Source organism: Tinamus guttatus, unplaced genomic scaffold (assembly GCF_059628265.1).
Source record: "Tinamus guttatus ecotype Peru unplaced genomic scaffold, ASM5962826v1 Tinamus_guttatus_pri_ptg000247l, whole genome shotgun sequence".
Lineage (NCBI taxonomy): Eukaryota > Metazoa > Chordata > Aves > Tinamiformes > Tinamidae > Tinamus > Tinamus guttatus.
Window position 1 is genome coordinate 7,990,297 of NW_028288781.1, and position 18,978 is coordinate 8,009,274.

The 18,978-nt window shown below is 64.5% G+C and overlaps 2 protein-coding genes across 2 annotated transcripts; both read left to right on the forward strand.

Moving 5' to 3' along the window:
- Positions 1-1,426: 1,426 nt before the first annotated feature.
- On the forward strand, positions 1,427-12,676 carry ATP6V1B1 (ATPase H+ transporting V1 subunit B1). The gene is made up of 14 exons (XM_088526513.1): positions 1,427-1,538; positions 7,335-7,390; positions 8,639-8,737; positions 8,993-9,086; positions 9,955-10,032; positions 10,116-10,255; positions 10,333-10,434; positions 10,514-10,611; positions 11,080-11,203; positions 11,280-11,430; positions 11,964-12,046; positions 12,119-12,223; positions 12,304-12,433; positions 12,510-12,676. The coding sequence occupies exons 1-14, from the start codon at positions 1,427-1,429 to the stop codon at positions 12,674-12,676; spliced, it is 1,539 nt and encodes a 512-aa protein (XP_088382639.1).
- A 256-nt stretch (positions 12,677-12,932) lies between these two features.
- LOC148594435 (shootin-1-like) lies at positions 12,933-18,538 on the forward strand. Its single transcript, XM_088526514.1, has 15 exons — positions 12,933-12,969; positions 13,943-14,028; positions 14,125-14,185; positions 14,331-14,425; positions 14,971-15,091; positions 15,814-15,911; positions 16,004-16,085; positions 16,706-16,800; positions 16,885-17,031; positions 17,136-17,289; positions 17,368-17,452; positions 17,636-17,699; positions 17,771-17,875; positions 17,968-18,021; positions 18,095-18,538. Exons 1-15 carry the CDS (start codon positions 12,933-12,935, stop codon positions 18,536-18,538), a joined length of 1,728 nt encoding a protein of 575 aa, XP_088382640.1.
- Positions 18,539-18,978: the final 440 nt, after the last annotated feature.

Consider the following 18,978-nt stretch of genomic DNA (forward strand, 5'->3'; position numbering starts at 1 on the left):
CACCTTGGTGGAATGCCCTGCAGGGAGATCACCTCGAGGTGGCATCACCTCAGCGGGAAGCCCTGCGGTGGCTGGGATACCCCTTGGTGGTGCCACCCTGTTTATTTTTAGAGCAAACGTGTTATTTTGGGAAGCCAGGGAGAAAGAAATCCAAGTAATGCAGAAGCCCTGGGAAGGGGCAGCCCCAGGCACATAAATCCCGTGCATTTCTGGCACCAGGTGCAGAGGAATCATTAATAATATCAATTAGCCCTGGGCAATCCAGGGGTTTCCAAGCCCTGTGCCAGATCTGTGTGTGGCCATCAGCCCAGTGCCCCCTCTCCCCCCACTGTTTTGCAGGGAAATATTTAAAAAGAATAAATGCTTTTATAAAAAGGCTTCTTTTTTTTTTTTTTTTTTTTTTTTTTTTTATAAATCAAGTGTTTCTATGCTATAGTATTTATGGATGGGATCACTCCCAGAGCACTTTATGGGAGCGAGCGGCCGTTACCCGCATGGCTCTGCTGCACTTGGGTGGCATCACTGTCCCCAGGAGGGGAAACTGGGGCAGGTGGCGGGTGCCAGGAGGTGGCACCCCTGGTTCTCCTCTTTCCTGGACGCAGCTGCCCATGGCAAGAGCCGGGATGTGGCCAGGACGAGCTGCCATCGGAGGCTCTCTGAGGCCGGGCTTGCCCGCGAGGAGCTCCCAAAGCCGGAGATGGACAAAAACGTACCCTGTGTAAAACTTTGCTGGATGATGTGATTTCTCATGGTTTCTTCTGGTTAATAAAAGTGATGTCCTGCCTCCTGCTGCCTCCTCTTGCATTGCTCGCGGCTTGCCCAGCTGCCGGCACCGCTCCGGCTCCAGGCTGCGCCAGTGGGAAGCAGTGTCAATAAAAGAAGGCTGAAAAATAGTCCTGGTGTGGCCGGGTGCAGCCCCGGAGGATGGAAAGGGGGATTTGGGGAGGAAGACGTGCGGTATCCTGTCCCCAGCGCCCACCCAGCTGGCGGGAGGGGGTACCCGCACACCCACCTGCACCCAACCTGCCCCTGCCCCAAATCCTCCCCCTACCCTGGTCCTGCAGCCCCCCTGCTCCAACCCAAACCCCAGCCCTGCTGCTCACCGGGCCCCCTTCACCCCCACCCAGCCCTTCCCCATCCGTCGCCCCGGCCCCTTCCCTTTCTCCCGGCCTCCACCTCTCCCTGTACTCGCCGCCCCGCGGCGCCCTCCAGCCCCGCCGCCAAGGTGAGGGCCGCGGCCGGGCCGGGCGCTGCCGCTCGCGCTATTTACGGTCAACACGGGCGGCCGGGGGGGCCCGGGGAGCCGCGAGCGGAGCCGGCCGCGGCCGGGAGCTGCGGGCCGGGCCGGGCCGGGCCCGGGGCGGGGGCCGGTACAAAAGGCCGGTACAAAAGGCCGGCGTTGGCGGCGGGCGGGCCGGGCCGGGTCATGGCTGCGACGGGGCAGGTGGCAGCGGCGGGGACCGGCGGCCTGGGGCTCCGCGAGCACCTGCAGCACGTGCACGCGGCCACCCGCCGCTACGGCGACAGCGCCCGGCTCAGTGAGTGCGGCGGGGGGCGCGGGGCCGCCCGGCCGGGTCCCTGCGGGGAGGCGGCAGCCCCGAGCCGGTGACAGCGGGGACTGTCCCCAGCTCGGACCTCTCTTGGGGGTGGCTGCAGCCCGGGCAGGGCTGGGGAGAGCGGGGGCTGCACCGGAGCTGGTCCCTCCTCTGCGCGTGTTTGAGGCTGGGGTCTCCGATGCAGGTGCACGGGGCTGTATGTCCCATAAGGGTGGTGATGGGGTGATCCTGGGGGTCATGGGGACCGGCCTCCAGAAGGGGGGCATCCTGCCCACCTCGCGGGCTCTGCGCAGAGCATGGCCATGGGAAGGGGCTGAGCAGGGTCTCTGAAACACAAAGCAGCCCCATGGTCGCTGCAGAGGTGCTTGCTGGTCACCGTGTTTTCCGCAGCAGGGATGTGTGGGTGCTGCGGGGTGAGGGACCTGTGAGTACTGACTGGCATGCATGACGGTGCTTGGTGACAAGCAGACAGCCGTGTGTCTGCAGCACACACAGGTCTCTCCCTGCCTGTCCCTGTGCCCGCGCGTGCAGCTCGGTGCTGGTCCCTGGCACCCTTCTCGGGGCAGCTCGCGCTGCATCCCGGCCCTGGCAGTGCCAAGGACACAGGGCAGTGTGTTGCTGTCGCTGCAAGGTCAGGACGGTGGTGAGGGCTTCGCCCAGCGGCCTCGGCCCCATCTGGGCAGCTCTGGGCAGGCAGGGCCGAGCCGAGCCGAGCCGAGCCGAGCCGGCTGCGCCCAGGCTGCTGCCGCCTGCCCTTGTTTGCTGTCAACAGGGAGAGCGGGAGCAGCCCTGGGAAGGGCTGACCGGGACTCCCGGCCCAGGAACATTTGCAAAGAGGAAGCTGCAGAGGCAGCCGGGAGGAGGAGGAGGGGGCAGGGCTGAAGGCACCTCAGGGCTCTGCTGCATCTGAGGGGGCTCCGGCTGCAGCCTCCTCGGAGCCCCATGTCCCCCAGCTCCCAGCCAGCCCCATTGCAAATCCCGGAGGAAGCTGCTGTCACCGCACTGGCTTTTCAAGGGAAAAATGCTCATCTCCGAGCTACTTTCTCTCTGCCCTCACCACTGCCCTGTACCTTGCTTGGTTTTTAGAGAGGAAGCTGGATTTTATCCCAAATCAGGGGATTTCAGTCACTTGGGGCTGCAGTGGGATGCGTGCTGGGAGCATGCCCAGAACAGTGCATGCGTGCTGGAGCATTACACGCACACCAGGAGCATGTCTAGGGCATTGCGTATATGCTCGGAAGATGTCCATGGTGTTCCACATGTGCCGGGTGTGTGTCTGGGGTCATGCACAAGTGCTGGGAGCATGTCCAGAGCATTGCACATGTGCTGAGAGCGTGTCTGGGGCATTGCACGCGTACCAGGAATGTGTCCAGGGCATTGCACGTGTGCCAGAATCATGTCTGGAGCATTGTATGTGTACCAGGATTGTGCCTGGGGGATTGCACGCATGCCAGGAGCGTGTCCAGAGCATTGCACACATACTGGGAGCATATTTGGAGCAGTGCAAATGTGCCAGGATTGTGCCTGGGAGATTGCATGCGTGCCGGAAGCGTGTTTGGAGCATTGCATGTGTGCCAGGAGCATGTCCAGAGCATTGCACACATGCCATGAGCATACCTGGGGCATTGCCCGTGTCCCCCTGCCCCATGCAGCACATGCACCACTGGCAGGTCGAGGCCCAAGAGAGGTGGCCCGTGGCCTTGCCGACGTGGCTAATGTATGCAAGTGGGTCAGGCGGCTCCCGCACTGCATCCCCCGTGTGGCTCCGGCTCCGGCCGTGGGCCGGGAGCACCGTGGGCCCGGAGTGGGGCCGGGGCTGCCCGCGCTGCTCCGCTCGGCTGGCGCCGGCTCTCCTGAGAGGCGGCCAAGGTATTAGCAGCTGCTCCCAAGCGCCGCGAATCCATTAGCACGAGCGAGTGGGAGAAGCACTTATCACCTCCTGGCCTTTGGCTTGACCCATCTTTAGACTTTTTTTTTTTCCTTTTTTAAAAAAGGATAATAAAAGCAGCAAATAATGCTGCCCGTGGCACGTGGCCCCCACGCTGAGCCCCGTGACACCAGGTCCCCTCATGTCACGTCCCTCTTGCAGCCAGGGTTCCCTGGGCTTCTTGTTGCCACTAAGGGTCTGAATGGGTGGTGCAGAGGCTGTCTCCTGGCTCATGTCTGTTGCACAGAGCTGCTCGCCGCGCATGCATCGAATTGGCTCATTATCAGCAAAACTGAGTTGCTTTAGCATCATTGCTCCGAAACATGGTAGTGAGTTGCACGGAGCTCAAGGCACTGGAAGCCAAGAGTTTCCTGCACAAGGTGGGGGCTGCTGCTCCGAGGCCGCATCCCAGGCAGCACGAAGCCTCTGGGAGAATCTCGAGCCTGGCAGTGCCGCAGCTGCCCAGCTCCGCATTTTCCCTTTTTTTCCCGCCCATGGGAAACCGTCAGCCCAGCCGGGATGCGGTCTGGCCGCTGCCTCCCCAGCCCTGTTTCGTCCGACCACAAGAGCGACAGCGAGGCCGTCATCACTTTTTTTTTTTTTTTCCCCTTTTTTCCTGCGTTTCCCCCCCTGCCTCCCCGGCGCTCGGCGGCCCGGCCGGCTTCACGCTTGGCTGCGGCTGCCTTTCTTTGCGCGCCTCACATGACCGTGCAGGTGTGTATGGGAACCCGCGGCCGCGGGCCCTAATTAGTGGCATAGCGCGCGGCCCCCCACCGCGCTTTTCACGGCCCCTGGCGGCCCCGTGCGTTTGACAGCGCTGCACAAACTGACACATCGCACAATGGGCAGGTTGTGGCGGGGGGACAAGTGGCTGCCTAGGGACTGTCGGAAAAGTTTCAGCAAAGCGCCCGGCCCTGGCAGCCCTGCCTGCCTGAGGATGCTGCGGAGTGCGTGGAGAGGGAGGCGGCGGCTGGAGCCTCGGGGCTCGAGGAGGCAGCTCCGGGCTGCTCTTTCCATCTTCTCCATCATCATCTCCATCACCATCGCCATCACCATCACCAGCTCTGCTGCTCCAGTCCCGCGACAGGTCCCCAGAGCGGTGGGATGCTGGAATTTGCTTTGCACCAGGGCGTCACTGAGCTATAAGCGGAGCCTTCTCCCTTGGTGCCACCAGGAGATGGTACCGGGTACCACCAAAAGCAGTGTCACCTGGCTGCAAGCGGGACAGGCCCTGGCGCTGGCTTTGCTTGCTCAGCCCTGGCTCCTCCAAGCTCACAAGCTTTTGGGAGAGACCTTCTCCTAGATGGAGCCGGTCCTCCTGGGTGCTGGGAGCTTGGTGCTGGGATGCTTGGTGCTGGGTTTCCTCCTTGCAAACCAAGGCCAGAGGATTTTTTTTGGAGTGGGGCTTTCTGCACCTACTCACTTCTGTCTGCGCCCATGGGGTGCTGGGTGCTCCCTCCAGGTGCAGGAGATGCATGTAGGGCATCCACCAGGGCAGGGGCCACGAGGTTCACCCTGCAATTGCTGGGCTTGGAAAAAAAGTATCTCCTGGGCCAGCACATCCTTCCTGAGGTCGTCCTGGGACGTCTCCCTGCTGCCATCCCTTCATCCCTCAGTCTGTCCGTCCATCCCTCTGTCCATGGCAGGAACCGGGCACTTTGCAGCAGAGCCCTAGGAGCCGTCCCGGCCGGAGGAGCCGCCCTGGCCGGCCAGGCAGGGGGAAGAGGATGGGTGGAAACAATTAGTGCTCCCGTGTCGCTGGGTCGCGGCGCCTTTGTCATCGCGGCCAATTTCCTCAGCCCGCGGTCCCCCCCCTCGGGGCCCTCCTCCGCGCGGGAGTTAATAGTGCGTGAGCGCCGGGCTAATGGAGATTGCAAGTGACAGGAGCTGTGAATTTGGGGACGGGGGTGTGCAAAAGGCCAGGTTGAAAGAGTTTTTTCTTTTCTCTCCTGCTCCGGCCCCGCGCGCCGCGCGCCCCTCCGGACGGACCGTGCTGCCCCTCCGCCCGGCCCACCCACCCCGACACCTTCTGCAGCGCCTTAATTATCCGAATTAGGGCTTTCCGGTAGCTGGGGCTCGCCCTGCCTCGCTGCCCGCTGGCGCTGCCCTTCCCTCTCCTCCTCCTCCAGCGCTTTCCCTTCCTCGGATGTCGTGCGGCTCCCTTTTCCCTAGGAAGCAGCGAGGGTTTCAGCATCATGTGTGCCCGGCCCCTTGGCCGTGGGGGGCTCTGGGGAGTGGAGCTCAGTGGTGTCCCCTGGGCACCCTCGCTGGATGGTCCCGATGGCCTTTGGCTGATGGGGATCCAAGGCTGGAGGAGACCCCTTGTCTGCAGCCCTTGGCTTTAGCTTCCTGTCCTGGGGACGTTTCCTCTGCCCTGGTGTTCTCCTGGGACGTTTCTCCCAGTTAGCCCATCCTCTCTGGTTGGACAACTGCTGCTTTGGGACCATCGGCCAACATAGCCAAAATGATGATGATGGAGAGGAAGGACATGGTGCACCAAGGTCTCCTGCAAGCACCAAACCTGGCGCGGAGACTCTGGGCAGAGGCAACTCCATGGTCTCAGTGTCCTCAGGGGAACGGGTGGCAAAAACGTGTCCCCTGTGGGTGGCTTCCCAACAGCTGGGGCTGGGGAGCGAAGAAAAGAGCCCAACAAAACCCTGCAGGGGGAGGGCGGGTGGATGCTGGTGGAGAAGCCAGGAAAGGGGAATGAAAGGCGGGATGGTCACTTTGGGAAGAAAGGGCACAAAGGCGGCCGGATTGGTGGCCCTGCACAGGCAGCCCTGGCCATGGGGCTGGTGGGATGGGCACCGGGGACCACCCATGGCCGCGGTCACTGCCGGGAGGCCCCGCTCGCCAACTGGCCAGGCCTCTCCGATCCTATTAGGATCATGGGGAAATCAGAGGGGCCGGAGCGAGAGGCGAGGGCAGGGGGAAGCCCGAAGGGGCCGTGCAGGGTCAGTGGCGGCGGCCCCGCCATGGCAGGCGTTACGGCGCTTGACACATCGCGGAGATGATCAAGGAGCCCCTTGCGCCACTGGCCCCGCTCCGCAGCACCTGCGAAGCTCCTCGCTGACCCTTGCGCCCTGGGACCTTCCTCTGCTCATTTGGACTTGGAAACCTGCTGTTTCCCATTTGTTTTCCCCATGTTTCACTTCCCAGGTGGCTTTGCCGCTTGGGGTCTGTCCCTGGCAGCCTCAGCATCCCTTGGGAACCTCATTTGCCACCAAAAGCAAAGCCACCGAGTGGGCAGGTCCTCTGCCATGGGGGTTGGCAGCTGTGCCCATCACCCCAGCACCCACCTGCAGGGCTCCTTGTGGATGTCCTGCTCCTCAAATGGGGGTGTGGAGCAGCATCCCCATGACAGCTGCACGTGGTGGCCCCACTGGTGACTTCCTTCCTTGGTCCAGACGGACCCTGGCTTGGCCCCATTTGGCCGGTGCCCGCGGGATGGCTCTGAGCTGCCTTTGCCTGTGCTGGGACCTTCCTGGGGCTGGGCAGGTGCAGGACCTGAGGCAGGTCCCTGCGCTCTCCGGATGCTTTTCCTGCAGGATGCACCCAGCTCGCTGTCCTGGCAAGCGTCAGCCCTGCACTGGGCTGCGTTTGCCCCTTCGCTTGCCTTGGCTTTTGCTAGCTGCGTGTTCCCAGAGGGACATCCTTTGGGGACAAGGTGTGGATGGGGAAAAGTCCCTCAGTCCATCCCATACAAGCAGCTCTGGATCATTTTCTCTTGACATTTCCCCCCTCTTTGAATGCCAAGAGGGGCTGGAGCGGGCAGTGGTGCTGGGTACATGGTGTGGGTCCCGTGGGCACTCAGCCTGCTCACACTGTCCCCTGTGTCCCCCCCCCTGCAGCCTACAGGACCGTGTGCGGTGTCAACGGGCCCCTCGTGGTGCTGGACAATGTCAAGGTGAGGGGGCTGAGCTGCACAGGGGAGCGTGGCCCGTCCCCGTCCCCATCCCTGTCCCCTCCCGGGGTGCCGAGCTCCCTCCTCCGGACGGAGGCTGCAGCAGAGCCTCTTCCAAGGGGAGCAGCGCAGCCTGGGCTCGGCATGGCTGGGGCTGCATGGGGCAGTGCACACGGGAATGTGCCTCTGTGTGTGTCTGAGCACGCACACATACCTTGGCATGTGTGTGAGCATGCAGGAATGCCAGAGCACGCATGTGCATGGAAGTGGGTGTGCATACGTGCATGTACATGTGCAGCAGTGTGTGTGCTTATGTGCATGCATGTGCATGGAAGTGTGTGTGTCTACCCGTGCGTGTGAATATGTGCATGCATGTGTGCATACATGCACCTAGGTGGAGGTGTGTGCGTGCATGTGTATTGAAATAGGTGTACGCATGTGCATGCGCACGTGCATACCTGCACATGTGCACATGTGCACATGAGTTTGGGCTCCTTGGCCACTGTGGTTGCCTTTTGCAAGTGCGCTGGCCTGGTGGAGGCTGCTGTGCGGTGAGTAACCACTGCCCTGTCCTTGTCCTTGTCCTTGTCCCTGTCCCTGTCCCTGTCCCAACCACCCTGCCGAGGAAGTGAGTCACACACGGTACCGGGGCTGCTCGGGACACCCGCGGCCACATTGTCCCCACGATGCCATCACCGAGCACGGTGCCTGCTGGCCACAGGCCCTGCAACCCCACAGTGGCCGCCCCACACTGGTACATCTGCCTTTGCACAGAGCAGGGGGAACGCTTTTCCTGGGAAAGCAGGAAAGGCCATCGGCACTTTGGCAAGTGACCTCTAGCGGACACGGCCCGCTTGGGCTTGTGGGGCTGGATGTCCCCGGTGCTTCCCGCAGCCCAGGAGCAGCGCGTGCCATAGGTGGAGGCGAGCGGCTAGAGATGGCCAGCATGGGGACAGCATCCCTGGATAGGCAGGAATGTGCATCCTGTGCCGGGACAGAGCAGGGTGCTGGGACAGAGCAGGGTGAGGGTGCTGCACAGGAGCAGGGTGCTGGGTACTAACAGGAACCAGCTGCTTCTCCATCATGGCCCGAGGTCCCCATAGCAGGATGTGTCCCCGCCCCTCTGCCGCCCTTCTCGGTCCCTCCAGCCATGGGGACACATGTGGGGACGGAGCCCTGGGAGCGCAATGCCGGGTGCCGCATGCCGGGTGGCATCCGCGTTACCCCCGCGCGCTTGTGCACCCGTTGCAGTTCGCCCAGTACGCCGAGATCGTGAACTTCACGCTGCCCAACGGCAGCTGCCGCAGCGGGCAGGTGCTGGAGGTGCTGGGCTCCAAGGCCATCGTGCAGGTGAGCGGCGCGGGCCGGGCGCGCGCGGCCGCGGCTCGGGGCCCTGCGCTGTGGAGCCACCGCGCGCTCCCCGCTTAATCCTATTAGCCCGGCGCGAAAGGCCAAGCGGTCAGGCTGCTCTGAAGCGGCCGGGCTGCTCCGTGGGTTAATTAGCGCCGCTCTCTCCGCAATGGAGCTGCTGACGGGGCTGCTGCTGGCGGGACGGGGACGTTGGGTCTCTGTGGCCCCCCCCAGAGGCGACACTCATGCCCACAGGTCTTCGAGGGCACGTCGGGCATTGATGCCAAGCAGACGACCTGTGAGTTCACCGGCGACATCCTCCGGACGCCCGTGTCCGAAGACATGCTCGGTAAGCTCCCCGCTGGGCTGAGGATGGGTGCAGCTGGGTGCATGGCACTGCACTGGTGCAATGCTCTGCAGGTGGCAAGGGTACAAATCCTGCCTGTGCTTGGGGACTTGGGGTTGACATCCCCTCCATGCCCCATGAAGTGGGGCGAGCACCAAGCTGGTGTGAATGCCCTGTGCTCGACCAGCCCTTCTGGCCATGGGGACAGGCAGTGGCTGGGGCATGGAGAGGGCCCCGGGCGCCTGGGTGCTCCCCATGTGCCACCTGCACTTGCTCTGTGCTACCACCGTCCAGGTTACATGTTCCCAAAGTCACACTGGGGTCTAGGGCCTCTTTTTTGCACAGGGCAGAACCCATCATGGTCCTCAGTGATGCCCAGTGCGGTACCTGGTGATGCCCACTATGGTACCTGCTCATCTGCCCCCTTGTGATGTCCAGTGCAGTACCCAGTGGTGCCGAGTGTGGTACCCAGTGACAGTTTGGCACCCAGTGACAGTTTGGTACCCCAGTGATGCCCAGTGTGGTACCCAGAGACAGTTTGGTACCCAGTGATGCCCAGTGTGGTACCCGGTGACGCCAAGTGTGGTACCCAGTGACAGCTTGGTACCCAGTGATGCTCAGTGCAGTGCCTGCTCATCTGCCCCTGGTGATGCCCAATGCTGCACCCAGTGCTGCAGGGCACCTGCATCAGGTGGGATACCCCATGGCACCCTTAGCTGCTCGCTGGGCTGAGGCTTTGACCCCTCGAGAGCCCTGGGGACACGGCAGGTGCTCGGGTGTCCGGGGAGATGCCCCCTGGGGGTACATGGCAGGCTTGGCTGGTCCCCGTGGTGTCCCCGGGCCCCACGCCGAGCTGTGTCCCGCGTTGCAGGCCGGGTGTTCAACGGCTCGGCGAAGCCCATCGACAGCGGCCCCGCCGTGATGGCCGAGGACTTCCTGGACATTAATGGTGAGGCCGGGCAGTGGACAGGCCCCCGGGCCGCCCCTGGCTCCGTGTGCCTGGGGCCGCTCGGCACCTGCCTGGCCTTGCAGGGCAGCCCATCAACCCGCACGGGCGCATCTACCCCGAGGAGATGATCCAGACGGGCATCTCGCCCATCGACGTCATGAACAGCATTGCCCGCGGCCAGAAGATCCCCATCTTCTCGGCTGCCGGCCTCCCGCACAACGAGGTGGGTGCCTGCGTCCCCGTGCCGTGGTCCCCATCCCGGTGCTCCCCATCCGCACGCCCTCGCCCGTCCGGTTGCAGATCGCTGCCCAGATCTGCCGGCAGGCTGGCCTGGTCAAGAAGTCCAAGGATGTCATGGACTACCACGAGGACAACTTTGCCATCGTCTTCGCCGCCATGGGGGTGAGCGGGCAGGCGCTGGCCATGCTGCTCGCGGCGCCGGGCATTGAGCACCGCTGCAGCTCTCCTTCCTCATGTGCAGGTGAACATGGAGACCGCCCGCTTCTTCAAGGCTGACTTCGAGGAGAATGGCTCCATGGAGAACGTGTGCCTCTTCCTGAACCTGGCCAACGACCCCACGTGAGCGAGTGCTGCTTCTTCCGCCTCCTCCTTTTCCTCATCCCTAGGGATGCAGCTGGCTATGCATGTGCATGCCTGCATGCGTATGAATGCATGTCTGTGTGTGCACACATGCACGTGTCCATGCACATGTGTGCATAGTTGTGTGTATGTGCTCATGCATGCATGCACATGTCCCTGCATGTATGTGTGCAAGCATGCTCACATCTGTGCATGTGTGCACATATTTCCATGAACATTTGTGTCTCCATGCACCCATGTGTGCAAGCATGCCCACATGTGTGTGCACGTTTCCATGCATGCACATGTGTTTCCATGCACATGCATGCCTCCATGCGTGTGTGTATGAATGCAAGCCCGCATGTTTGCACATGTGCAATCCTGGCCATGTGTGCATGTGTGTCCCCGTGTGCCAGGGGCTGCTCCCACGTCGGGATGGGATGCAGACTGATGCCTGTCCCATCGCAGGATTGAGCGCATCATCACGCCGCGCCTGGCACTCACCACGGCCGAGTTCCTGGCGTACCAGTGCGAGAAGCACGTGCTGGTGATCCTCACCGACATGAGCTCGTACGCCGAGGCGCTGCGTGAGGTCAGTGCTGTGCCACGAGGAGGGCAGAGCCGGTGCCCTGCGTCACCGCGCGCCTGACCGCGGCCCCGTCCCGCAGGTGTCGGCGGCACGGGAGGAGGTGCCCGGGCGCCGCGGCTTCCCCGGCTACATGTACACAGACCTGGCCACCATCTACGAGCGGGCTGGGCGCGTGGAAGGCAGGAACGGCTCCATCACGCAGATTCCCATCCTCACCATGCCCAACGATGGTGAGCGCGTCCGGCGTGGCGGCATCTCTGCAGCTTTCCCTGCAGGAGCCTTGGAGGACGTTGTCTGCCTTGGGTTTTGTCCCCAAACAAGCCCTGTGCATCCTCCAAAGGGGCAGCACATGAGCATGAAAAATGGCTTTTGAGTGACCTCAAAGGCAGGGGTGCCTGTGTGCACATGTGTGTGCAAGCGGCACACACAGGTGCAAGCATGCATGGGTGTATGCATAGGGACAAGCATGCATGCATGCATGGGCACACATATGCATGCACATGGTGCACACACATGCACGTGGTGCAGGTAATCATATCTGGGTGCATGTATCACTTGTGGTGCACATATGCATGCATGTAGCACACAGGTGCACACACAGGTGCAAGCATGCATGCACAGGGTATACATGCACGCATGTGGTGTGCGTGTACATGCATACCATGGAGCCTGTGTGCATGCAAGCACACGGAAGCAGCTGTGCGTGCTTGCCTGCACCTCACATACGTGTGCCTGCTTGTGACACCTCTCCTGTCCCCCGCAGACATCACCCATCCCATCCCTGACCTCACCGGCTTCATCACGGAGGGGCAGATCTATGTGGATCGGCAGCTCCACAACAGACAGGTGGGTCCTGACGCAATCCCCCGTCTTTGCAAGGACATTGGGGGACCCTGCTGAACCTGCCTGTCCCTGCAGATCTACCCCCCCATCAACGTGCTGCCCTCCCTGTCCCGCCTGATGAAGTCGGCCATCGGCGAGGGCATGACCAGGAAGGACCACGGCGACGTCTCCAACCAGCTGGTGAGGAGTTGGCGGGCATGGGGAGTCTGGGCAGGGGACAGCAGCGCCCCAGGGGTGCTGATGGCCGCTGTCCCCCGCAGTACGCCTGCTACGCCATCGGCAAGGACGTGCAGGCCATGAAGGCGGTGGTGGGTGAGGAGGCGCTGTCGCCTGACGACCTGCTGTACCTCGAGTTCCTGCACAAGTTCGAGAAGCAGTTCATCGCGCAGGGTGAGCACGGCGCCCGCTGCCCCCCGCGGCCCCCGTCCTGCAGCGCCGTCCCACGGCCACCCCTGTGTCCCCGCAGGGCCCTACGAGAACCGCTCCATCTTCGAGTCGCTTGACCTGGGCTGGCAGCTGCTGCGCGTCTTCCCGCGGCAGCTGCTCAAGCGCATCCCGGAGAGCATCCTGGCCGAGTTCTACCCGCGCGAGCCGCGCGCGCCCGCCGCGCCGCCCGACGCCACCGCGCTCTGAGCCCGCGGCGGGGACACGCGTGGGCCCGGCCCCACTGCACCCACGGGACCTGCAGGCGCAGCCGAGCGCCCTGCACCAGTGCCCAGCCCCTCTGCCCCGTCCAATAAAAGCAGCTGATGGCCAAAAAGGAACCACGCTCTCGTGTGTCCCCGGGGCCCCGGAGTCTGCGCGGGGCCGGGAGCGGGGCTGGTTTCACTTCTCTGGCGGGCGGGAAGCGAGGGCAGCTCCGTGGAGCCGCAGGCACCGGCTCGGCGCCATGGATGCTGCTGGGGACAGTGCGCGGCTGCTTGCAGGTGAGACCCCCTCGGCACCTCCCAGGAGGGCGCAGCGGGCGTGTGACCGTCACCGTGGCCTCTGGGCACCCTGACGGGGGATGGCAGGGGAGCGTTTGCCCCGTGCCCAGGGCGGTTGCCCATGGAGAGGGGGCGCGCGGGGTCTCTCCATCCGTCGCGTGTGTCGGTCTGTCTGTTCTGCCCCGTGGCACAGTGCGTGTGGCCTGGCTTTGCTCTTGGCAGCGGAACGGGGGGATTAAAACCAGGAGCAGGGCAAGGGGCTGGATTTAGATTCCCAAGCGCATTCCCCACTGGATTAGAGCTGCTATGGGAATGAACTTTGGCAAGGGCCGAATTCGTGCCCTGGCACCAGTGCCCACATCAGCCTGGGCATGTCCCGTGCGGAGAATGGGAACGGATGGTGCAATCCGGGGTGTTGCTGGGCCGGGATCACCCGCCTCCTGCCCAGCCTCTGGGAACAGCCCTGAAGCGGGAAGGGAGCCGGTAAGTGACCTTGTCCCCCAGCTCGTGCCCAGAATCCCAATCAGGGGCTGCTCGAGGGGGCTCCGCATGGTGCAAGCAGCAATTCGGGCTCTCCAGCCTCCTATTCCTACCCTTTGCTTCATGCCCATCCCTGCTGGATGCCCCATTCCTCTTCTCTCAGCCATCTCCTTCATGGGCACTTCCACAACAGGCACTCTGGGGTCTCTGGATGCCCTTGGAGTCCATGCCCACACTGCCTTTTTCTTAAAAAAAAAACAAATTACTGCTAGCAGCCCTGCCAGCAGGAAACCAGCCTGGGCTCTTCTCAAGGACCGAACCGGGCTGGTCCTGCGGCAAGGGCCTTCGGGCGGCACTGCCTCCCCACGCTCAGCCTCCATTGAGGCTCCGCATCCCCAGCCCTTCCCAGCCGTGCGGGATGGGGAAGGGCATGAGGATGTGCGGGACCCTGCTGCTGGAGCAGCTTTGGACAGCGCTTTCGCTTCCCCTGCAGCCATCCTGGAGTCAGAAAGCGATGAGGAAGAGGAGGTGGAGGAGGAAGAGGAGGATTCCGAGGAGGCAGAGGAGGCCGCGGCACAGGTACCTCTCCCGGGCTTGCTGCCCTCCCCGACATGGCTTGTGGTCCCCTGGTGCCGCTGCCACGTCCCCTCCTTCCCCGCTCCTGCCCCCCAGCAGCACCTGGACCTCGTGCAGGAGATGGATGAGGCCAAGGAGAGGCTGGAGGAGTTCGAGCAGGGTGAGCCTGTCCTTGTGGGCACACAGCGAGCTCCTGGCACCCCTCCTGGAGACAGGACCAGCTCAGTGTGGGACAAAGCGGCCCCAGGAGATGTGCCCTTGGGAGGCAGGTTTTCCATGCCCCTTTCCCATCGCTGCGCGCGCAGCGTCACAGGCGCTGCTGGCCGAGCTGGCGGCGCTCGAGGCCGAGGTGCACATCGAGAAGACGTGCCGGCAGCACGCCGAGGCCTATGCGGCCCAGGTGAGCCCTGCGTCCGCGCCCCTGCCCTGCCTTTTTGGTGCAAGTTCCTGCCGAAACGGGCAAAAGAGTTGAGGAGAGCCCAGCGCTGCCCCGGAGCATCCTGCTCCCGGGCTCCTGCTGGCGCCAGGATCAGAGCGCTCGGGATGTCCCCAGGACGGGAGACCCCACGCGCTGCTCCTTGGAGACTTTGTGAGGCCACATTTCCACAATATTTCCAGGCGGAAACTTGTCATTTTTCAGCCAGAAACGGGGCTGCAGTTGGAATTCTAGTTGTACATGGCAAAATTTCCAAAGGGCAGTGACTCCTCATGGGTTTTGCTGGCAGTTCCTGCCCAAGGAGTTGCAGCTGGGATGCCTGGCTGCCTCTACCCCCCTTTCCCGAGCCTGGCAGCCCGTTTCTCAGGGACATTGCGGTCACTTGACCTTCGGAGCTTGCAACTCGTGTGCACAGAGGCACTTTGGGTTGGAGAAAACAACCTGGCAGGGCGGATCGGGGTTGCAGTCCCGGCCCGGGCGCGAGTGGCGCCGGCTCCGTCTCGCTGCAGGTGGAGCAGGAGAACGTGCAGCTCAAGCGGCTCAGCCTGGCGCTGCCGCCCGGCCCGGAGCAGCCGCCCGTCGCCGCCGCCGGCCCTGTGTCCGGCCCGCTCCACGAGCAGCCGCTCCGAGGTGAGACCAGCTGGGGCTCCCGCTTCGGCTCCAAGCTCCCGCACGGCCCTGGGTTCCGGTGCATTTCCCAGCCCTGAGTTTGCCCCCGGGCGATGGGGAGAGCATCGCTGCTGGGCGCACGCTCAGCACCCGCCTGACGCCCCATTCCACCTCATGGAAATAACTAACAGCGATCGTGGCATTGCCTAAATTACTCCCAAACTGCCCGTGGCTGAGCAGAGCGAGCGCAGCAAGCTGAGGAGGAAGCCGGGCTGGCGCCGGCCGCAGGCTCCGTGCGAGGGCGGCAGCCCGTCCCTTTCTGCAGAAACGGCAGATGGGCGGCCAGGGCACCGCATCCTCCCTTGGCCGCCGCCAGCCCCAGCCCGGCTGCCGGGGCTGGTTTCACCTCATTTTGCGCCTGCGTTTCGCACGGTGTCCTGGCCTCATGGCACGTTAGCAAAGAGAAAATGATACTGAGGGGAAAAAAAGATGAAATGAAAACGCCGCTGCCCTAACTTCTTCTTTTTCCATCCTCTTTCTCTGTGCTTGGAGTTTCTGTTGCCTGAAGCTGCTTGCAGCTGCCTTGCTTGCTGTTGGGCTCAGCTCCGGGCTGGGCCGTCACTCTGCTCCAGAGTTAACGCCCATCCAGGGCCTGCTGCAGGCGGCTCCTGCTGTGCCACTGCGGGCTCTGCGGCAGAGCGGCCTCCCCTTTTCCCACCCGTTTCTCCCACGTTGGCTCCCAGACCTGCAGGAGCGGCTCTCCCGGCTGCTGGCGCAGAACAGGGGTCTTGCGGCTGAGGTGCAGGAGCTGCAGGGCCGCAACCGGGAGCTGCAGGAGCAGGTACCGGGGCCCTGCTCGGGGCTCGTCCCGGTGCCAGGGGGGTCTCCGGTGGCAGGGCCTGGGCCCGGCGCCAGCAGCGTGTCCTGCTGCAGCTGGAGAGGGTGAGCGCGGAGAAGGAGGCGCTGCGTGCGGTGCTGGACAGGAACCAACGTGCGCTGACGTCCTTCAAGAGAGGTGAGCGGAGCCCCCGGCCCAGCAGCGCCGCTGCGGCAGCAGCCAGCCTGCTGCATCCCAGTGCAGCCCGGTGTGTCCCAATGTGCCCTGCTGCAGCCCAATGCAGCCTGGTGCAACTCAGTGCATCCCAGTGCAACCCATTGCATCCCAGTGCAGCCTGGTGTAACACAGCTCAGCCCAGCACATCCCGGTGCAGTCCAGTGCAGCTCAGCATGTCCCAGTGCAGCCCCACTCAGTAACTCAGTGCAGCCCAGCACACACTGGTGCAGCCCAATGCAGCCTTGTGCAACTCAATGCATCCCAATGGAAGCCAGTGCAGCCCGTTGCATCCCAGTGCAGCCTGGTGCAACCCACTCCAGCCCAGTACATCCCAGTGCAACCCAGTACAGCTCAGTGCAGTGCATCCCAGGACAATCCAACACCGTTCAGTGTGTCCCAGGGTAGCCTAGTGCAGCCCAACGCAGTCTTGTGCAATCCAGTGCAGCTCTGCATGTCCCAGTGCATCCCAATCAGCCCCATGCATCCCAACATCCACACCTCGTGGCGCCCATGCGGTGCCATCCCGCTGGCCGCGGGGCTGGCGCGCGCGGGGCTGCTGGAGCCCTCGGCGCTGCCGGCAGTGTCGCAGCTGGCGAGCCAGGACTACCGCGAGGCTGTGCAGCAGCTGGAGCTGGAGCAGGCGCTGCGCCTGCACGCTGAGGCCTTCGCCCACCAGGTTTGGTGGCGGCTCCGCGCGCGGGGGGATACGGAGGCTCCCGCTGCAGGGTCCATCCCTGGCTGATCCCGCGGCCGTGGGCAGATGCTGGTAGAGAAGAAGGAGGCGAAGCGGCAGAGCGCCATCCTGCTGCAGAGCGCAGCGCCCAGCGCGCAGCTGCTGCGCGCGCTCGACGACGTGGGCAGCCTCACGCGCGCGCTCGACGAGGCCAAGCAGGAGCACCGGCGGCAGGTAGGGCTCCTTGCGTGCCCAGGGTGCTCACGGGGCACCTCTGCACCCTGCACGCCGCCCTGGCGCCCATCACGATGGCGTCGGGCCCCTCTGCGCTCGCGCAGGTGCAGGCGCTGCAGGAGGAGCTGCAGGCGCGGCCGGCGCGGGAGGAGTTGGATGAGGCGCGGGCAGCGCTGGATGCGGCACAGCGGGAGCGGGCGCAATTGCAGCAGCGGCTGCAGGATGCCCAGCAGCGCCTCGATGAGCTGGACCAGAAAGGTGGCAGGAGACCTGCGCCACCCCGCTGTCCCCACTGTCCCTGCTGTCCCCACGCTCTCACTGCGTCCTCCCTTGCAGTGAGGGCACCGGAGGAGCTGCCAGTGCCCGCGGTGCCACCACCGCCGCCCCCACTGCCACCGCCGCCGCCCGCGGTGCCTGTGGAGTAAGTGCCAGATGGGGGTGTTGGGGCTGGGGGACATCGCTGGGATTCAGGAGGGTAACAGGGGCTGCAGCTGCTGCCTGGGGGCACAGAGGGTGCCCAGTGCAGACACGGTGCCAGCCCTGGTGGCACTCTGCTTCCTGCAGCCCCCAAGGCATGGGGGCTCACGCTGCTGTGTCCCCACAGCCCTCTGGCCGCGATCCGGCGGAGGAAGGGGCAGCCCAAGGCGCCCCATGGTGAGTGGCGGCGCGTGGGGGGCGGCAGGGGCGGCGGGCGCTCATTGCCTTCTCCTCGTTCCACTCCATCCCCGTGCACACAGAGCTGAACGCGGACGAGGCCAAGGCACGCGCGGTGCAGGAGATGATGGAGCGCATCCGGAGCGGCGTGGTGCTGCGGCCGGCCGCGGAGCGGCCACCCCGGTGCCAGGTACCCCTGTGCACCCCTGTGCCTCGCAGCTGGTGGCAGCACGGGCTCCGCCACCCACGGGACACGGTGCCATGTGGTCCCGCGCTCCGCAGGGCCCAGCGGATGGCAAGCGCCGGAGCGCGGCGCTGGAGCTGTGCAGCATCCTGGTGAGTGGTGCGGGGCGGCAGGAGCCACCGGCGGCAGCGGTGCCGGGGTCTCCACGTGCCCTTGTTCCCGCAGAGCGCGGCGAGGGGCAGCCGCAGGACGAGGGGTGGCAGCGGCGCCGCGGGCTGGCGCCGGAGCAGCGGGAAGGGGCGCGACAGGCAGCTGGACTCCATCCTGCAGCGGCGGCGCAGGGCCGTGGACGGCGCCGCGGAGAGCGCGGAGCGGGAGGCGCCAGCGGGGAGCCCTGCGTGCCCCGGTATGCGGCAGGGCTGCATGGTACCCGCGGGGTGTCCCCGGCACAGCCGTCCTGCGCCACGTGTCCTCCCTGCCTGTGTCCCCGCAGGGGACGCCGGTGTGGGCGACTCCGTGCGCTTCCGACCGCGGGCGTCCGGAGGGCTCCCGAGGAGCCGCCCCGCCGTGCGCTCGGCAGAGGGAAGGTCGGCAACAGCGCAGGGACGGCCATCGCAGCAAGCAGCTCCGGAAGGCGACGAAGAGGAGCAGCCCGTCCCTAGGGCGTAGGGAGCCCGGGAAGAGCCGAGGAGCCTGTGCCTGGGTGTGTCCCGCAGGGCTGGCAGCCCCGGGCCACCTCCGGCATGGGGACATCCGTCTCGGAGGCTGGCAGGGATGCTCAGAGCCACGGGATGGTGACAAGAGCCGAAGGATCGAGTCAGGAGCACGATCCCAGCGGGATCCATCCGGGCACGGAGCTTGTCTGGCTCCTCCACGCCCCGAGGCCACGCGCGGCCCGGCAGCCCCGGGAGCTCCCTGTGCAGCAGGGACCTCCCCGCGCGGCGCCGCGCGGCGCTCCGGCTCCCATTAAAGCGAGACCGCGCTGGGATCACCGGGCACCGCGTTCACTTGTCCCGTCACAAGCTCCAGGGCTGGGCGAGGGGCTGTGCCGGGGCAGCCGCACGGCTCTTCCCAGAGGAGCACTCGGGTCTGTGGGAATGATGTCCCAC

What these genes read in the sequence shown, in the direction of transcription:
- ATP6V1B1 (XM_088526513.1), top strand. Translation starts at nt 1,427, where the DNA reads ATGGCTGCGACGGGGCAGGTGGCAGCGGCGGGGACCGGCGGCCTGGGG. An exon ending in TGGTGCTGGACAATGTCAAG is followed by an intron (nt 7,391 to 8,638) that starts GTGAGGGGGCTG and finishes CACCCGTTGCAG; the next exon opens with TTCGCCCAGTACGCCGAGAT. An exon ending in GGACTTCCTGGACATTAATG is followed by an intron (nt 10,033 to 10,115) that starts GTGAGGCCGGGC and finishes CTGGCCTTGCAG; the next exon opens with GGCAGCCCATCAACCCGCAC.
- LOC148594435 (XM_088526514.1), top strand. Translation starts at nt 12,933, where the DNA reads ATGGATGCTGCTGGGGACAGTGCGCGGCTGCTTGCAG. An exon ending in CGATGAGCTGGACCAGAAAG is followed by an intron (nt 17,290 to 17,367) that starts GTGGCAGGAGAC and finishes CCTCCCTTGCAG; the next exon opens with TGAGGGCACCGGAGGAGCTG. An exon ending in AGCGGCCACCCCGGTGCCAG is followed by an intron (nt 17,876 to 17,967) that starts GTACCCCTGTGC and finishes CGCGCTCCGCAG; the next exon opens with GGCCCAGCGGATGGCAAGCG.